Source organism: Felis catus, chromosome A1, assembly GCF_018350175.1.
Source record: "Felis catus isolate Fca126 chromosome A1, F.catus_Fca126_mat1.0, whole genome shotgun sequence".
In the NCBI taxonomy this organism is placed as follows: domain Eukaryota; kingdom Metazoa; phylum Chordata; class Mammalia; order Carnivora; family Felidae; genus Felis; species Felis catus.
In genome coordinates, this window is record NC_058368.1 from 210,365,671 (window position 1) to 210,386,603 (window position 20,933).

Consider the following 20,933-nt stretch of genomic DNA (forward strand, 5'->3'; position numbering starts at 1 on the left):
ATGAAACTGCACTGCAGTTGAATTAGGTGACCTCTAATGTTCCTTTCAGTTCTAATAATTTATTGAGTAGTATCTCCCTTAATATGGTTTGACTGCAGTTATCTAATCATCTTGTTCACAACTCTGATTTTGCTATCCAGAGTGACTTTTCAGGTCTTTGGTAGTTGTAGTTTATTCATATGGGAGAAAATTTTGTTAACATCTCATGAATTATTATGAGTTCTTATAACTTTTATATGGTCAAGGTAAGCTTACTGTAGCTATAATGTTTTGACATTTTAGAGGAATTGAAAAGGTTAATGTTTTGACATTAGATAGAAGAATTGAAATGGTTAATTATAGCTAGCAAATATGTCTGTAAATATTCATTTGTAAAACTTTGGAGACTGTATTAAAATCATGTAGTGACAAGAAAAATTATTTTTGAAAATTTTAATGGCACTAAGCTAATCATATTGATTATCTGGTGAATTTCTGATGAGAATAACTGAATTTTATTACTCTGCATATGTAATCTGTTGATACCGATGAATTATTTCCTGCCTGTGAGTTCTTTTGTTATATATTTATTTGTGTTTCTGTCCTAGGAATGGAAAGAACGTTATGGACACAATAGAGAAGACTCCACTAGAAACAGAAATGTTCATGTTGACCCGAAAGAATCAAACCTCTCAGATATTAGTACCAACCGATGTAAGTAGTTTATTTTCCTGTTCCCTTAGAAATTGTTTTATTATGCTTGCTTGCATGGAGACTGAGAATTAGGGTATCCATTCAAAAATGTCTTTATAGAACTGTAAATGTGGTTCTGTAGTTCTTTCCTTTCTCATCCCTCAGTGTATAGAAGGAATGGAAACCCAAATATGCATTCTGGGAAGAGAAGGAGAAATTGGGAGAGTGAATGAAGAGTTGTAATCAGTACTTACCCAGGCATGTTGTAGGCAGATGCTGATTTCTACTATTTACCTCGATGTTGTTCTTTACTTTTCTATTAGTAGATGTAGGCAATTCAGTCATTTTTATAACAGTTTCCTAACTGACCCATATATGTCACGTACTTTCCTAGATACACAGTGACATGGAGAAGATAAATTTCCCGTCCTTGGGTTTGCTAATTAATTTAGTGACGGACTGATACCAAGCAGAAGACATTTGCCGGTGGGTTGAGATAGGAAACCTCCTCACATCCTCGACCCTGCCATCTGCCCTGGGAAGGTGGCAAGAAACCTGTTTTTGCCCAGGACTCTGACCTGAGTAGATGGCAGAGGATGCTTGTCTTTGGGGGAGACGCAGAAACGCTGAGAGAGTAGAGGGGTACACACCTGATGCCGAGGGAACTCAACTCAGGGGATGGAAAAAGAGATCTTTACTGCAAAAGGATTTCTGTGATAAAGAAATATTCACTGGGTATTTGGGAATGAACAGTACTTAGCCAGATTAAGGTGCTTTAGGCAGAAGGGCGAATGAGTGACTTGTGAGAATCTTGGGGGAATAATGCAAGTTTGTTTCTGTGACAAGAGCCTGAAGTATGAGGAGCCTGATAAGGGGAGGCTACAGAGATAGTTGGGAAGCAGGTATTACCATGCCCAGAAGTTTAGATTTTATCCCAAAGGTAAGATTTCAATCAGGAAAGGAGCATGCTCAGATTTTTGGTTTAGAAGATAAATTTGATAGCACCATATACAGCATGATTTCCAGGGAAGTGAGACACAGAAACCTGTTTAATTTGTTTTGGTAATGCGATCAAGACATGATGAGGGCCTAAAATAAGCAGTGACCTTGGAGATGAGGAAGAAAGGATGTGTTTGAATGAGATTTAGGGTAGAAGAAATGAGAGGGGCGCATGGGTGGCTCAGTAGGTTAAGGGTCCAACTCTTGCTTTCTACTTAGGTCATAATCTCGAGTTTTCATGAGGTCGAGCCCCACATCGGGCTCTGCACTGACAGCACAGAGCCTGTTTGGAATTCTCTCTCTCCTTCTCTCTCTGCCCCTCCCCTACTCACGCTGTGTCTCTCAAAATAAATAAACTTCAGAAAAGAGAAGAAGAAATAGAGGGCTAAAGTTTTAGTTAAAGCTAGGAAATAGAGGGTTCCTGGATAGTTCAATAAGTTGAATGTCTGACTCTTGATATCGGCTCAGGTCATGATCTCGTGGTCATTGTATCGAGCTGAGCCTGCTTGAGATTCTCTCTCCTTCTGCCCCTCTACCCTCATGTGGTGTGTGTCTCTCTCTCTCTCTCTCTCTCTCTCTCTCTCTCTCTCAAAAATTAAAAAATAAAAAGCTAGGTAATAGAGGGAGAATTCTAGAAAGATTTGGAAGCTTGTTTACCACAGAGTAGGGCAGTGGAAAGATGTGAGAGTGTGGGAGGACGGTCAAGAGAAGAGGAAATACAGTGCTTTAGGATGATGACTTAGAACTTGGAATATGGGAGGCAACCAATATGTGCTAAGTGAATGAGAGAAAAGATGAAGGGCAGAGTCCAGGATGACAAAAGTGTAAGATATGAAAGAATTGGCTTACTTTAAATTTTCAAAAAGAGCTGTGTCGTAAAGTTCTTTTGAAGCTATTGGACTGCTCGAAACAACATTGTGAAAGTTTAGGTTGTTTATGAAGAAAATCTGCCTCGTCCACATAGAGAAGGGAGAGTTAGTTCTCTAGATCTGTGCTGACCAAGCTGGTAATCATTAGCCACATGAGGCTGTTGAGCATTTGCAATGTGGCTGGCGTCCCATGTTAAAATGATAATATATTGGATGTATTGAATTGAACATATTAAAATTAATTTCATCTGTTTCTCTTTACTTTTTTAATGTAGCTATTAGAAAATTTCAAGGTAAATATGGGGCTTGCATTTTATTTCTGTTGGACATTGCTGCCGTAAACTCTTATCTAATGGGAGAAAGACTCAGGCCTTTCTTGAAGAGCTTAAGTTGAATACACTTTAAAGAAAATTCTAGTCAAAAACTGAGATACAGCAAGCCTGGATTCACTGTGAAACCAATGGAAACTTGATAATGAACAGTTTCACTGTTTTGATACCATAGTTAAATGTTAATTTTGATTCATTTTAATTGAGTCTTTGCACTGTACCTGCTTCTGAGCTTAGATTAGCTATAAGGGATAACTTTTCCTTGTTATTTTCTGTCATACTATTTATCATTTTAATTTGATTTTTAAGGAATCAAGTAGTTATCTTGCCTTACTGTTGTCTTCACAATCAAAATTCACGTCCTTTATAATCTTGACTATTTTGGGGGAGTCCATAGACTGTGACCCATAAAGACCATAGAAAAGTAGACATAATTTTTTTCTTTTTGTACAGCAGCATCCAAATATACCAGGGCTAATAACAGGACGGAAAGGGACCGAATAGAGCTCCTCCAAGATGTAGAACCTTTGGATTTTAATGCAGAAACATTCACTGATGATCCTCTTGAATCTGAACCAGGAAGGTAAGCTTTAGCTGTGTCATTTTGGCTCCAGTATTCTGAAATTTTAATAACATACCATTTGATGAGATAAGCATAAGGAAAATATTCTTTACTGCTAATAAAAACCATATTAATCAACTTTTGGTACCTTTTTATACCTTCTAATGCTTTTATATTTTAAAAATTATAGCATCCAGTGATGGTAGTTGAAATTGCTATCTCCATAAACTACTAGTGATATTATAAACAAGAAAGAATTAAAATTGGTAGAATCTGTGAAATTTATCGTATTTAGCAATAGCTACATAGCTATGACTGGGTGTCAGACACTATCCTAAGCACATTAACCATAATACTGCATTTTATGATTGTAAATCCAATTGGATTTGAATCCACAGAGGCTTAGTAACTCAACCAGAGTCACACAGCTTGCAAGTGGCAAAGTTGGGTGTTCAAATCCCAGGACTCTGGCTGTAGAATCTGTGCTTTTAGCCACTATGCTCTGTGAAAATGATTAAACAAAAGCAAAATATCATATGCATGAAAATATGCATGAATATCATACGCGTGAAGACATTTTTGCCTACAAATAGGAAAAACACTGGAATGTTTTATTTATACTGAACAATTAAGAATGATTATTAAATCTTCAATCCCATGATATATATATTCCCTTTCTGTTTACATCTCTCACCCTCTCATATGTGTATTCTAGGCTCCAGAAAAAGCTGTTGGTTAATTTATAATTAAGTAAATCCCTTGGGGTAATATCTTTGGAGAGTAAGTTTCTGCTTTCAGCTACTGAATAGATTTTACAAATTATGCTTACTAATTATGTAGCCACTTCCTTTTAATGTGTCCTTGTTTTTCTCTCCTCCTTTGTTATTTTTGATGCCTCAGATCATTTCTTTATCCACCTTTCAGGTATCAGCCTGGTGGACGATACCTCTCGATGTCTCACAGCAGAATATTCGATGATGTTTAAAGTCTGAAAGAATTTATGGAACAACTAACCAAGATCAACACATCAGTTCAGTCTTTACGAACATATGTATGCCCTAGAATTTACACTGTACTCTTAATGAAAAGTGTCAGGACAAAAATGGCACTGAAAGTAATCTCAGTAATCATAGTTTATTGCCTATTGATTAGAGTGTCATCTTTTCTCATAGGATTTATTACCATTCCTGAAGTGTCTGCCTTAGAAGTACAGGTGTAATGGAAGGATTCAGTTCATGATAGAAATCAGTATATGTTGAGAATATGTAGTTCAGTTTGTTTCAGGTTAATTTTTTTCAGGAAAGTTGTTTTAAAGGTCCAGGAAAGCCATAAGTCATGACTAAATAACATCATACGTCTTATTGTTGTGATTTACATTTTTGCTGTTTCTAAAGAATATGTTAATCCTGTATTTCCCAAAGAGATGGAAACCACAAATAATAATGGTATTTTCAAAACCCATGTCTTAAAACAAGGCTTACTTACCAGACATAACTGAATGTAGAAAGCTCTTTTTCACCTCTATATGCAAATTTTGGGGGTTTTTGCATGTGTAATTAAGATGATACTTCAACTGACAGTGTTAGTATCTTCAGCATGTGTACTATAATCAGGTGATGTATTCTTTCAGTCTTTGGTAGAAACTGGAAATTATTTTACGCTTTTGGTATTGCTTTGTAAAAGATTTTCATTTCAGGGAGAAATGTTCACCTTTATCATTTAGCATATTGACTTACGTGTTGATCTTTCCACTCAAGGAAAATCTGAAGCATTAATGGTAAATAGCAGGTGGTTTTTTTTTTAAAAGCCAAAGAGTCCCATAAAAATTCTCTAATTTTTAAAGGTGCCTATTTATGCTTTTTGAAAAATAACATTTGGTTATTAAAAGGTAAAAAAAAAATAGTTATTATTAACACCTAAATTGTGGTTCATATTTCAATCTTTTTAAATTTTTTTAAAATTTATTTTTGTGAGAGAGACACAGCATGTGCAGGGGAGGGGCAGAGAGAGAGGGAGACACACAATCTGAGGCAGGCTCCAGGCTCTGAGCTGTCAGCACAGAGCCTGACGCAGGGCTGGAACACTGGAACCATGAGATCATGACCTGAGCTGCAGTCGGACAACTGACCGAGCCACCCAGGTGCCCCTAAATGGTGGTTTATAGAGTGGAAATGTGCAATAACTTCGTTAAACATGCTTATTATTTAAAAAAAAAAAATTAACTTTTGTGTTTAAGCCAAAGTTACGTATTGCATTTTAAATCATCAGTGTTTTATTGCACAATGAATACTGTACTGTTGAGCACAGCATGCTACAGAGGGTTTTTTATGTCCCTGAAATGGTTGCAATTCAGAGACCCCTGCTATGGATTCACCCAGTGGTGACTGTTCTTGAGCTTGCCCACGACAGCCTCAGGTTAACACCTGTTAATTCTGTGTAATTGTTAATTGTGCTCACTTTCACTCTTAGATATCCCAGTTTGAAAATGAATTCTATAGTCACCCTAACGATATGATTATATGTTTCTTGAAGGTAATCCTCCCTTGAATCATAATTTTAAATTTTTTATTTTGCTGTTAGTATTACCATGTAATTTTTTTAAAGACAGTTCTATGCAGATACTGAAAGGAATAGTATATCATCCTAATTATCTGATTTTTTTTCAATTTTTATGATCTTTGAGGTTAGGCCCCCTTTAAAATAATTTTATTTTCAAAGGTCTCAAAAGTCAAAGATCATTTAGACTGCCCATTTGAGAACACACACAACCTTTCATTGTAAAGTGTGGTTAGTGAGCTATGGGCCAGGAGCAGAGATAATTCAGTACTGTTTGTAGTTTCATGATCGACCATTGAATACCTTGGGCAAATTATGTAACCTTTCAGTGCCTCAATTTCTTCATTTGTGAAATGAAGATGATACTTGCTATTTACCTACTGATCTACCTCACAAAACTATTGTGAGGGTATTCAGTTGATGTTTGTATGCTGGAGTTAAAAACAAAACAAAATAAGTTGTTAGCTGTGCTATTTTTCCTAGTGGTACTTGAAGGTGTTGGGTGGAGAAATGATCAGCCCAGAGAGGGGTTCAGTTTCTTATTATTACAGAGAAGCTTATAAGTCCCCAAAGCAAAACAGTTTTTAGAATAGTTTATCAAAAGTCCTGTGAAAATAATATTTTTGTATTTTTCATCTTTGGGTTTACCCTGAAATATTTTCCTTAAGTATAATGTTGTTTCTCATCAGGTTTTGTCGTGAAACCCAGATGCTGTAGGAGAAGTAGAAGCAGAAAAAGAGGAGAAATTACGCAGTCACTTCTGTAACTTATAATGCCCTAAAATAGATTGATAGGAATATGTAGGGGAATGTACTACTTTCCTTTATTATTAAAATTGTTATGATTATAGTAATTGAAGTATATGTAATACTTCACAAACAATATAGCTCCCTTTGTGACTTTTTGTTACTCTCCAAATGATTTTTGGTTGTTTAAGTGATCTAGACTGTTCAACTTTTTAAGCAGAATTTATCTTACAGGATTTTACGGCGTTACCTGACTGGGTAAATTTGAGTTCATAAGGTAATGATTTAACCCCTGAAGAATAAAGAGTTTATTGCTGGAGAACTAAGTTAATATTTGTTAAGCCACCTTGTGTAAAAAACTGGAGTACGAACAAAAGTCTTTTGGGGGAAGCTTATGCAAAACATTACTGCTAAATTCAGATACTGTAAATGCAGAGTAATTTCCTGAAGAATTACTTCTGACAATTAGCTTTTGATGTCTTTCTTATAAAATAATAGATAACTGATTACACTTTTAAAATTATTTTTGTAAATAATCGTTAGGATATTCAGTAAACCAGTAATTCAAATAGCCATTGCAGAAAATAATAATAATTTATTAATTTCATGAATCACCTGTAAGTTGCTAATTAACTTTTGTTACATCAATAGAGCATTTTTATAAAAAGCATTATTAAAATAAGACATAAGGGATAAGCCTAATTACTAGAATTTGCTCTCTTTCCAAATGAATACAGGGCTGTGGAATAATTGCAACACAAAAGAGGCCCTCATTTCACAAGAGTGGTAAGAGCTAAATTAAAACTTTCAAGGATTTTCCATTTATAAAAAATAGATTGGAAAATTAGACAACCCATACCATCAAAAAATGCTGTGAGTTGATTTGTTGTTTGTTTTTTTTTTTTTAAACATTTATTTATTTTTGAGACAGAGAGAGCATGAACAGGGGAGGGTCAGAGAAAGAAGGAGACACAGAATCTGAAACAGGCTCCAGGCTCTGAGCTGTCAGCACAGAGCCCGATGCGGGGCTCGAACCCACGGACCGTGAGATCATGACCTGAGCCGAAGTCGGACGCTTAACTGACTGAGCCACCCAGGCGCCCCAGTTGATTTGGTTTTGAATTCTATTTGATTAGAGTATCACTTCTGAAATTTACACTGGTTGTGTACCCAAATGAAATTAAATGTGGAGAGGAAAGTCGATTTGTGTTTTTTTTTTTTTTTTTAAAGTATACTTCAGCATACGAATGAAAGAATTTAATTTATGTGCAATAACAAACCTCATTTTTTATCTTGTAATAGATTCAGGGAATGTTCTTGGTTGTGTGTTGATTACCATCTTAAAGGAAAAACAAACTCTCCCTTATTATAATTTACACTGTTCAGTAATGTTGAGTTTTGTACTTGTGATTTGAATGGACCATGACTGAAAATCATAAGGATAAGTGTATTTGCACTAAAAAGGCAAAACATGTCCCTGAAAGATCTTAACATACTTGAATCTCTGAAGTGTAATGGATCACATTACATTAAATTCTAAATGTTGAGAAGTAAATAGATTTAGAGTTTTATCTTTCCTTTCTTTACTTCCTCCCTTCCTCATTCCTTTTTTACCTGAGGCCTCTCTTTATAGTGTGATTTTTAATGTACTGACAGATTTTTTTTCTGTTTTGTGTACACAGTTGTTTCTGATGATCTGTACACTCAAAAGGAACTAGTTCTGATGCCAGATCCCACTACTTGAATAGCAATGTTGCACCTAAAGTAGTGAAACAGATTTTTCTAGACAACTAAGCAGCATCTGAATGTGAATGTGATGTAAGCTGGCTTGGTGTGTTGTCTTTAGGTCACTAAGGAGGGCACTTCATTAAAATGACTTATTTTCAGTGTAATGTTTTGGCATAAAAATGGATTTCCAAAACCAGTGATTGTTAAAAACAAAACAAAACCCCCAAAAAGATTTAGAGCCTTGAGGTATCTTTTTATGAAAAGAAACTCATAAATAACCTACGTCATTGGCAAAGTTTTCATTAGAAGAGGTTGGAACACTACATGAGGGTTTACAGGAGGCCTTCTAAAATATGAATTCCTTCGATGTAGGGTACTTCTTCCCAAAGGACTTTTTTCCTGCTCAGAGAGCTGGAAGACCAAGGCATGTCATCCCCTATCCCAATTCCTGAGGACCAGGTCCTGTGATCATCTCCCCCAGCAGAGCAGGCACGAGCCTTGCCCCATCTGAGTGCCATCAGTGGGAGCATGACCTCACCTCTAATTCCTTTCACGCTCAGCCTGGTCTTCCTAAAATTTTATTGTCAAAAGATTTGTCTGTTGAGGTTGATTCAAACCTTGCTGTAATTTTTAATTTGTTGATAAAGCAAGAATATTGGCATGTTCCTCTTCTCATTGATATTCTAAGAGACATTTGTTTTTAACACACTCCCTGGGGATAATCAACTTTTTTTTTTTTTTCCTCCTGAAAATCTTTTCCTTTTGTGGTTATCTTGATCTCCCGTCATTTTCGAAAATATTTTTTCTGTACTTAGTGCAAAAGAGTAGAAAGAGTGGTTTACTATGGCAGACATAATGTAAGGGAAAGTCATAATTTATTAATCTGACTATACAACACAATTTTGAATTGATATTATTGATGAAAATCGTATCAACCTAGTCAGTTAGAGCTGTTTGTCTCAAAAGAGTGCTGGCTAGCATCTTCCTGACTTAGTACACCAAGTTGTAGGGGAGAGACTGTGTATTTATTTTATTAAAAGCAATCCAATGGATTTGTTTTTGTCCATACTTTGAAAACAGCCTGAAGGATTTTTCTCATCTTAGAAGGTAGAGAACATGTGGACGTGTCTTTTAAATTACTGTAATCTAATATATATTTATAAATTATATAGCATTGAAACAAGAGCTCTAATATTGATGTTGTTACTTTCTGATATTTAATTTTTATAAAATGTTTTTCTAGTAACTAATTGTAGTGCTTTTAAGTAGTTTAAAAATCTTTCTCAAATAAGTTCTACCCACATCCTGTTTACTTAGGGCAGTATTCTGAAGTTCAGTCCAGTGTGAATTTGAAATATTCCTTCATCCCTTCAGTGTCTTTTTATAACTAACAGTACCCAAGCAAAGTATACCAAAAGCTCAATTCCTGTGTTGCATTAATAAAGTGCTTGTTCTTTAATTCAGTGGGTTAGGGGAAATGGAAGATAGGTTTTTCTCAAGTGTGCATCTGATAATTTTTCTAAATGTTCGTTATGTTGACTTTTGGTGCATGATGCCAAATTTATCTTTAATCAGCCATTACTACCTGATATGTAATGACAAATGTTTTCCTATCTGACCAATGGGTTGTGGATTTAACTATTTTTCTCTGCATATTCTCACTACATTTTCAAATATGTATGTGGAAAAAGCTACAAAGTGCTACCTATACGTGAGTTAGCATCTTTGGCCTTATCTGTGCATAATGTTCTCTCAGTTTGGTTTTGACAAACTCGTGGACTTGCAGTTGCTTTGTAGTATTTTAACTTATTGTGATGTAATGAATTTTTTGAAATGTTTATTTGATTAGCTATTAAAATATAGGAAATTATGTAGCTTTGCATGAAATAAAGTACATTTCTACAAGTTCCTAAGAATTTTGCAGATTATGTGTTTGATTTCATACCATCTTTTCATACTATCCTAAGAGATTAAACTCTTAAGGAGCCTGAAGCTTTCTTTGTTTCTTACAAATATATTAACAGGTATTACAAACAAAATATTTTAAGATAAATAATTAAATGTACTTTAGGTTCTACATTACTTTGTCCTGTACTTTGACATTTATTTTTGAGAGAAAGAACATGAGTGGGAGAGGGGCAGAGAGAAGGAGACTCAGAATCTGAAGCCGGCTTCGGGGTCTGAGCTGTCAGCACAGAGCCCAACATGGGGCTCAGACCCATGAACTGTGAGATCATGACCTGAGCCAAAGTTGGTTGCTAAACCTAAATTTAGGCGCCCCTAAAATAAGTAACTGTTATAAAAATTAGAAGTCAATGAAATTTAAAGCAGGAAAACAATAAGGAAAATCAACAAACCAAAAGCTGGGTGCTTGAAAATATCAATAAAATTGGTGAAACCATAGCTAGGCTAAGAAAAGAGAGTTGTTTTCCTTTATAAATTGAAGTTTGAAATTAAAATGCCATTTAGGAACAAGACAGGGATGCCCACTTTCACCATTGTTATTTAACATAGTACTGGAAGTCCTAAACTCAGCAATCAGACAACAAAAAGTAAAAGGACATACAAATCAGCAAGGAAGAAGCCAAACTTTCACTATTTGCAGATGACATGATACTCTATGTAAAAAACCTGAAAGACTCCACCAAAAAATTACTAGAACTGATACATGAATTTAACAAAGTCGCAGGATATAAAATCAATCTACAGAAATCTGTTGCATTTCTATACACCAATAATGAAGCAGCAGAAAGAGAAATTAGGGAATCAATCCCATTTACAATTGGACCAAAAACCATAAGATTCCTAGGAATAAACCCAACCAAAGAGGTAAGAGATCTGTACTCTGAAAAATTATAGAACACTTCTGAAAGAAATTGAAGAGGACACAAAGAAATGGAAAAGCATTCCATGCTTGTGGATTGGAAGAACAAATATTATTTAAAATGTCTATACTACCCAAAGCAATCTACACATTTAGTGCAATCCCTATCAAAATACCACCAGCACTCTTCCCAAAAATAGAACAAGCAATCCTAAAATTTGTATGAAACCACAAAAGACCCCAAATAGACCCCAAATAGCCAAAGCAATCTTGAGAAAGAAAAGCAAAGCTGGAGGCATCACAAGTCCAGACTTCAAACTACAATACAAAGTTGTATTCATCAAGACAGTATGGTACTGGCACAAAAACAGACATATAGATCAGAAGAACAGAATAGAAAACCCAGAAATGGACCCACAACTATATAGTCAACTCGTCTTCGACAAGCAGGAAAGAACATCCGATGGAAAAAAGTCTCTTCAACAAATGGTGTTGGGAAAACTGGACCACACTATTCACAAAAATAAATTCAAAATGGATGAAACATCTAAATATGAGACAGGAAACCATCAAAATCCTAGAGGAGAACACAGGTAGTAACTGCTTTGACCTTAGCTGTAACAACTTTTTACTAGACACAACTCCTGAAGCAAGGGAAACAAAAGCAAAGATGAACTATTAGGACTTCATTCGTTAAGATTAGAAGCTTCTACACAGCAAAGGAAACAATCGACAAAACTAAAAGGCAGCCTACAGAGTGGGAGAAGATGTTTGCAAATGATATATCTCATAAAGGATTAGTATCTAAAATCTATAAAGAACTTACCAAACTCAACACCCAAAAAACAACTCAGTTAAGAAATGGGCAGAAGACATGAACAGGCATCCAAAGAAGACATCCAGATGACTGACAGAAACATAAAAATGTAAACTGGTGCAGCCACTCTGGAAAACAATGGCGATTTCCCAAAAAGTTAAAAATAGAAGTACCCTATGACCCAGTAATTGCACCACTAGGTATTTTACCCAAAAGATACAAAAATACAGATTCAAAGGCGTATATGCACCCCGATGTTTATAGCAGCATTATCTTATTTATTTATTTAATGTAATTTATTGTTAAATTGGCTTCCATACAACACCCAATGCTCATCCCAACAAATGCCCTCATCAATGCCCATCACCCACTTTCCCCTCTCTTCCATTCCCCCCTGCCCCATCAAACCTCAGTTTGTTCTATTTAAGAGTCTCTTACAGTTTGCCTCCCTCCGTCTAGGTTTGTAACTATTTTTCCCCCTTCCCTTCCCACCCCCCCACCATGATCTTCTGTTAAGTTTCTCAAGATCCACGTATAAATGGAAACATGGTATCTGTCTTTCTCTGACTTATTTCACTTAGCATAATACCGTCCAGTTCCATTCATGTTGCTGTAAATGGCAGGATTTTATTCTTTCTCATTGCCAAGTAGTATTTCATTGTATATATAAACCACATCTTCCTTACCCATTCATCAGTTGATGGACATTTAGGCTCTTTCCATAATTTGGCTATTGTTGAAAGCACTGCTATAAACATCGGGGTACATGTGCCCCTATGCATCAGCACTCCTGTGTCCATCCTTTGGGTAAATTCCTAGCAGTGTGCTATTGGGTCATAGGGTAATTCTAATTTTTTTGAGAAACCTCCATACTGTTTTCCAGAGCGGCTGCACCAGTTTGCATTCCTACCAGCAGTGCAAGAGGGTTCTTGTTTCCCCACATCCTCGCCAGCATCTGTAGTCTTCTGATTTGTTCATTTTAGCCACTCTGATCAATGTGAGATACCAGTGGTATCTCAGTGTGGCTTTGATTTGTATTTCCCTGATGATGAGTGACATTGAGCATCGTTTCATGTGTCTGTTGGCCATCTGGATGTCTTCTTTGTAAAAGTGTCTATTCATGACTTCTGCCCATTTCTTTACTGGATTATTTGTTTTTCGGGTGTGGAGTTTGGTGAGTTCTTTATAGATTTTGGACACTATCCCTTTATCCAATATGCCATTTGCAAATATCTTTTCCCATTCCATTGGTTGCCTTTTAGTTTTGTTGATTGTTTCCTTTGCAGTACAGAAGCTTTTTATCTTGATGAGGTCCCAATAGTTCAGTTTTGCTTTTAATTCCCTTGCCTTTGGAGATGTGTCAAGTAAGAAATTGCTGCGGCTGAGGTCAAAGAGGTTGTTGTTTATAGCAGCATTATCAACAATAGCCAAACTGTGGAGAGAGTCCAGATGTCTATCATCTGATGGATGGATAAAGATGTGGTGTATATATGTATACACGCATACCCACAATGGAATATTACTCAGCCATTAAAAGAATGAAATCTTGCATTTGCAACGACATGAATAGAGCTAGAGTGTGTTATGCTAAGCAAAATAAAATCAGAGGAAGACAAATACTCATATGTGGAATTTACAACGTGAACATAAGGAAAGGGAAGGAAAAATAAGATAAAAATAGAAAGGGAGGCAAACCACAAGAGACTCATGTATAGAAAAACAGAGTTGATGGAGAGAGGTGGGTGGGGAATGGGCTAAATGAGTGATGGGTATTAAGGAGGGCACTTGTGATGAGCACTAGATGTTATATGTAAGTGATGAATCATTAAGTTCTACACCTGAAACCCATTTTACCATCTGTATTAAATAGAAGTTATTTTTAAAACAATTTTAACATTCATTTTTCAGAGACAGAGACAGAGCATGAGTGGGGGAGAGGCAGAGAGAGAGGGAGACACAGAATCCGAAGCAGGCTCCAGGCTCTGAGCTGTCAGCACAGAGCCTGACACGGGGCTCAAACTCGTGAACCGCAAGATTATGACCTGAGCTGAGGTTGGACGCTTAACGGACTGAGCCACCCAGGCACCCCTGCATTAAGTAGAATTTAAATAAAAGTTTTAAATAAAAAACAATACCATTTATACTAGTCCTAGTAAATGCAATTTAAGACAAGTAAAGGCAATAAAAGATACACAGATTTGGAAGGAAGAAATGAAGCTGTCTTTGTTAGCAGATGACATGGTGTCTATGTAGAAAATCTAAAAGAATTGACAAAAAAGCCCTCCTGTAATAAGTGATTATTATAGCAAGTTTGCAGGGTATAAAGTCAATATGCAAAAGTCAGTCACTTTCCCATATAGCCAATGGAGAAGTGAAATTTAAATTAAAAACACAATACCATTTACATTAGCACACCCCAAGATGAGCTATTTAGGTATAAATCTGACAAAGTATATATGAGATGTATATGAGGAAAAGTACAAAACTGATGAAAGAAATTAAGGAACTAAATAACTGGAGAGATTCCATATCATGGAGAGAAGAGTCAACACTCTCAAGATGTCAGTTCTTCCCAACCTATAGAGTCAATGCAATCCCAATAAAAATTCCAATAAATTATTCTGTGGATATTGACAAACTAATTCCAAAGTTTATATGCTGAAGCAAGAGACCCAGAAAAGCCAACACAATGTTGAAGAAGAACAAAAGTCAGAGAATTGACACTACCCAACTTCAAAACTTACTATGCAGCTACAGTAATCAAAACATTGTGGGATTGACAAAAGACTAGACAGATGAGTTAAACACAATAGAAAGCCCATAAATAGACCCACATATAGACAATTGATCTTTGACAAAGGAATGAAGGTACTTCAATGGAGGAAGGATAGTCTTTTCAGCAAATGATGCTGAAACAACTGAATAGCCACATGCAAAAAAAAAAAAAAAAATCTAGACACTGCTGACTTTACATTTTTCACAAAAATTAACTCAAAATGAATCATAAATCTGAAACTGTAACTAAACTATAAAACTTCTAGAAGATAACAGAAAACAGGTGGCTTTGGGCTTGGCAATGAATATATATATCACACAAAAATGTGTATGTGCACAAGAAAACATACAATATAATATACAATATAATCATAGCAGCATTATTCATAATAGCCTCAGCCATAAACAGTTCAATAAACAGAATAGATTTATTTATCCAACATGATGGATATGTACATAAAAAACAAATGAAAATGAGTTAATTGCAGCTATGCAACAACATAGATGAAACAAAATGTGTATCAAAAGAAGGTAGACGTGAAAAAGTAATATAGTGTGATTACACTCAGACAAACTTCAAAAGCAGCCAAAACCAAGTATAGTAAAAACATGAATGCTTTGTAGTAAAACCATAAGAAAATTAAGGAAGAAATAACCATAGATGTTAGACTATTGCTTAACTTTGAGGAGGAGGAAGGGATTAGTGATTGAAGTGCAGCGCAAGAGAAGCTTCTGCATTGCCTGTGTTCTCTTTGTAGAGTGGCACTTATTTTTATTTTTTAATATTTACTGATTTTGAGGAGAGCCCAAGTGGGGATGGGGGCAGAGAGAGGGGAACAGGGGATCTGAAGTGGGCTCTGCACTGACAGGCTGACAGCAGAGAGCCTGATGTGGGGCCTGAACTCAGGAACCATGAGATCATGACCAGGGCCAAAGTCAGACACTCAACCGACTGAGCCACCCAAGTGCCCCTGTAGAGTGGCAATTTTATAGGTGTTCACTTTGTAATGAATTGTTGAGTAGTGTTGAGTAGTTATGTGTGCTTTGCTATATGTGCATTTTATTTTGTAATGTTAACATCTTTAGAGAGAATTAAATTATATAATTTGCCATATAAATTGGGAGTGGGGGAAGCTGCATTATAGTGTTCTAAGCTCATGGTAACATGCAAAAGGAATGAAGATATCGCTTAAGCTAGACTTTGTTAAGGATGCATGCTATAATCTCTCTGGTCGTCATTGAAAGAATAGAAATAGGAAATAGCTTCAAATACAGGAAAGTTGGAATGACCAAAAAAAAAAAAAAAAAAAAAAATCAATTCAAAACAGCAAAAGGACAAAAACAGGCAAAAACTAAACTTTATTGTTTAGAAATGCACACATAGTTGGGCACATTGTAAAGTCATGTGAAGTGATTTAACATTTAAGTCAAAGTAGTGCTTCTGGGAGGAATGGACATTCAGGGGTATAGCTCAGAGGGGCTTAGGGTTACTAAGGGCAACAAATTTCTTCACTTGGGTGTTTTTTACAAGCATGTCTCTACTTATCAACTATATACATTATACACTATACACAATATACATTTGTATCGTATGCACTTTTCTGAATGTCTCTATTTCAAAATGTAAAAGATTTTAAAAAGTCAGTTTCTGTAAATCACATTAATAGTTTAAAACAGCAAAATCACATCATCATCTCAAATGCTGAAAACATTTTGATAAAATTCATTTATATATTTTTAAAGTCCCATTTTTTAAAAGAATATTTTTTTTGATAAAGGATGAGTATCTATATATGTGTATATACACATGTATACATATAAAGAGGAACCTAAAACTACTGCAGATATCATCCTTAATGCTACAGGCTTTACCTTTGAGATCCAGAACAAGCCAAGGATGCCTACCATCAGCACTTCTATTCAGCATTGTATGTTCAATAATTATAAGACAAGAGAAATAAAAGGCCTAAGGATGAGAAAAGAAGAAGGAAACTTTTATTTATCTTGATTTTGATGGTTATGTATGTGGAAGATCCAAAAATATGGAGGAGCTCCTGGGTGGCTCAGTCCATTAAGCCCCCTGCTCTTGGTTTAGGTTCAGGTCATGATCTCCAGGTTCTGGAGTTCGGGCCCATCATTGGACCCTGTGATGATAGTGAGGAGCCTGATTGGGATTCTCTGTCTCCTCCTCTCCCTGCCCTTCCCTCTCTGCCCCCTTCTCTTTCTCTCAAAAATAAATAAATATTTAAAAAACACCAAAAATATACATCTTACTGTAAGAATCGATAAGAAAGTGGCATTTCTTAATATGGTGTTTGGATCCCCTGAATCCTGGTTAAGTCAGAGACTCCCAGTAAACCTGAACCTCAGATTCCTTTGTCAGAAAAAGTTGGGGAGTGAGATCGTTTATAACAGAGCTCATCAGGGTGGTTGTGAGGATTATAATCAAATAATGTATTTGAAAATGCCAAAATAAATGATGGTACCTTAACACCAAAAAAAAAAAAAAAAAAAAAAAAAAAAAGGAAGGAAGGTAGGAAGGAAAGGTAGAAGGGAGGGAGGGAAGAAAGGCAAAGCAAGGCAAGGCATAGTGCTGCCCCATAGCAGACACTCATTTATTAAGAAACAGCGAACATCCTCGTTGTCAAACTAATCCTCTTCCTTCAGAGCCTTATCTGGAAGTCATCTTTCAGAGGGGCCATCCCTACTTATTTTTTTTCCTTAAAACTTAGCACTAACATACTTTTGCCAATACTGTACTCATCTCCGTAACAGAAGTTCCGTGAGGAATGATTTTTGTTTTGTTTGCAGACCCACTCTTGCCTGACCCATACTAAGTGTTCAATAAATTTGTGTTGAATGGGTGAATTTACTCAGTCGCCATCCCCGCCCGATTTGTGCTACTGCTAATTATCGGAGGTACTGGGGCTTGAGTGGGATATTGTTAAAACATCAACACCTCTGGGGTGAGGTTTAAACAGCATCGCCACCCTCTGGGGGAAGAAGGGGAGAATTGGAGATCAGGTATGTGTGACTATTAGAATTAGTGAGAAAGGCAATGGGCACCCAAAAGTCAGAAGAAAGGTCCAAAAAAAGGGACCCTGGGATACGAAAAGAAGAATCCGGGTATCCCGAGTTAGCATTCCAGGCTAGCGCTGCTGAGTTTCACCTGCCCACTTCAAGGAGGCGCCTGTCCTCACGAGATTTTCATGCAGAAAATCCAACCCCAGATTTCTAGGCAGGGCCAAAGAGGTGGGCCCCAGTAGCTATCAAAGGGCCGAGCAGGGGCGGGGGAAAGAAGCCAGGCCAGACCCCTGGCCGCGACCCGGTCGGAGAAGGCACCCCGCCCTCGGGTCCTGCAGCCTGGAGTTCGCCCCCCGTGCGGTGCCAGGCCCAGGGCGCAGCACAGCGCCCGGCGTGGCGGGCACCGCGCGCGCGAGTAGCGCAGGGCCGACCGCGCTGCTTCTGGCGTTGCTGCCGCCGCGGCTCTTGCTGCCGGAAGTCTCCCAAATCCCGGCCGCGTCCTCTTTGGGTGAGTGCCGGGCGGGCAGCGCGCGCGCTTGGGCCGCCCCTCCGCGGCTGGGCTGGGGAAGCCCCCGGAGTCTGCGCCGCCGCGCGCCGGCGGAAGGTGACTGCAGGCGGGCGCCTGGGGGCGGCGCCGGCGAGGAGGACTGTGCCCTTTGCCCTAGGCGGTCTCCGCCAGCCTTCCGTCGCTCCTTCAAGTCTATCTGGTCGGGCCGAGTTCTGGCGCGGGAGTGAGTGAGGACGGGCTGCAGGGACCGCTCGTTAACTTTAAACAGAGCAAAGAGCAATGTTATGTAAGCAAAAAATGAATGAATGTATGTGGAGATAGCAAAGGAACTACAGTTCAGGACAAGGAACCTATGGCGAAGCCCAAGAGACGAAGAGAAGGTCAGCTTTTATTAGGTCTGAGGAGGAAATTGGGGAGGGTTTATTCTGAACAAAAGTTCCTTGGAGAAGAACAAGAGTTTGAGACTGGGGCAGTTTCTCATTGGTTGCAGGCAGCTGGGGCAGGTTGAGAGCTCCTTTCCTTTTCTTAAAGGCAGGAGATAAAAAACACTCCCGTGTGAAAAGTGCCTCCCGTGGTGGAAACCATGATCTTCCTTCTCCCTGCTGCTTCCGTGGGCTGTGTGGTGCGTGCGTGAGAGCTCCCCCTTCAGGGCTTCCTCGCCCTACTTTAAAGGTTTCCTTTATTTTCACACCCACCACGTCTGAATTCTTACTGGAGCCAAGCTCAGACCCAAAATAAGTACCCCCCCCCCCGCACAAAGCATTTACACTTAAAGGAAGTTTCTAGTTTTAAGGACTAGTTCCACCTCCGCCCCATGACTGCCTCCTGGGCTCACTTTCCAGCCACTTTCTGGTTTCCACTGTCGCAAAAATTCCCAAAGAGGAGGATACCCCTCCTCTGTGGGTATCTAGGATACCCCTGATCTGCTGTCTGCTATAGGAGGTCGTAGGTATACCACCAAGTGGAATTAGGTTTTGGAGCTTGATTAAGGGGCATGACCTTAAAATTTTTTTTTTATTTTTAATATTTATGTTAGAGACAGAGTATGAGGGGGGTAGGGTCAGAGAGAGAGGGAGACACAGAATTCCAGGCTCCAGGCTCCGAGCTGTCAGCACAGAGCTCATTGTGGGGCTCAAACCCACCAACCAGTGAGATCATGACCTGAGCCTAAGTCACTCAACTGACTGAGCCACCCAGGTGCTCCAAGGGGCTTGACCTTTTAAAAAATGTAGTCTATTTCCTAGAAAGAAGAATGCTTTAAGCTCTAAGTAAGTCCTCAAGAACTTATCACATTGTCATAGATAGAGCCCCTCCCGTTGCAGGATTTTTTTTTTTTTTTACCTCACTTCCTCAGAATTTATTGTCTCCCCACCTGGAAAAACGAAGAAGTGGACACAAAATAAAATGAGCAGCAGGCAAAAGTTTATTAGAATATAAGATTAGAAAGTAAGAATAGTATGAAAGCTCTCTTTACAGAGAGGGGACGTTTGAAAGTGAATGCCCCCAACTATGGGCAAGGGACTTTATTTAATATGGTTTTGGTCCATTCCCTCCCCCCCCCAACTTTTTTTTCCTTTGTTGGCCTGATAACTGTAGGTGCTGAGTTGTTCATTTCTGTGGGAAACGTGAGTGGGGGAAGGAATAGGTAGTGTTTGTTACCTTCTTAAGAAAAACTTTAAGTCTGAGGGAATTTCTCTCATGGTCAGATGTTCCCAGCACTGTTTTAAAATATGTGGTTTCTCTACATCCAGGGACCGCAAGTCCTAACCTTTTCCTCTCTACCTGTCATTCTGGGTCACAGGACAGGGAAACTAGAGGAGAGTTGCGGCAGGTGGGGGCTCAGAGAGTCAGGAATCATTCTGCATGAGGACTCTGAGGGTCCAGGGCGAGGTTGCCCATATAGGAAATGAAGAGGCAGATGAAGCTTTCCTTCTGCTCACCATCCAGCGAAGGTTTATCCCGAAGCTTCTCTGTTTCCCTACCCTCCCACCCTAGCCTTTCTCTTCATGGACCTCACAAAAATGAAGCCCTGTTCCCAAGGGGAAGCCACTATCTACTGATGGCCGAGGTATCTCAGATTCTTCAAGACCATGGGCATGATGTGATCTTACTTCAACAGAATGGACTTTCGTTCACATTAGGTATCCTGTCTTTCTATTCCATGTTCTGTCCAATAGAAATACAACATGAGCTATAAATGCAAGCCCCATGATGTATTTATATTCCAGAAGACACATGAAAAATAAAAACAGGTCAAACTAATTTTCATCATACATTTTATTGAAAGTCATATATCCAAAATATCATTTCAACGTGTAAACAATATAAAAATTATTAATGACATAGTTCACATTTGTTTGTGTTAAGTCTTTGAAATCTGGTGTGTATTTCACAATTCACACTAGCCACATTTCAAGTGTTCAATAGCCACATGTAGCTGATGGCTGCCATATTGGACAATACTGTTTGGACCCTCCTACCATAGGTGATAAACCTTGCATATGTTAAATGTTCAGCAAAACTT

The 20,933-nt window shown here is 37.9% G+C and overlaps 1 protein-coding gene across 8 annotated transcripts in view; it reads left to right on the forward strand.

Moving 5' to 3' along the window:
- LMBRD2 (LMBR1 domain containing 2) overlaps positions 1-5,273 on the forward strand; it is a 42,783-nt gene extending 37,510 nt beyond the window's left edge. For 3 of the 8 annotated variants that reach the window (XM_019811891.3, XM_045038113.1, XM_045038109.1), the window contains exons 16-18: positions 588-693; positions 3,323-3,452; positions 4,332-5,273. In XM_019811891.3, the coding sequence (XP_019667450.1) occupies positions 588-693; positions 3,323-3,452; positions 4,332-4,416 (321 nt within the window). In that variant the 3' untranslated portion in view covers positions 4,417-5,273. Of the gene's footprint in view, positions 1-587; positions 694-1,066; positions 1,159-3,322; positions 3,456-4,331 lie in introns of those variants that run through there. The other 5 variants (XM_019811896.3, XM_006928052.5, XM_003981457.6 and 2 more) reach the window with 5 other exon arrangements.
- The last annotated feature ends 15,660 nt before the right edge of the window (positions 5,274-20,933 follow it).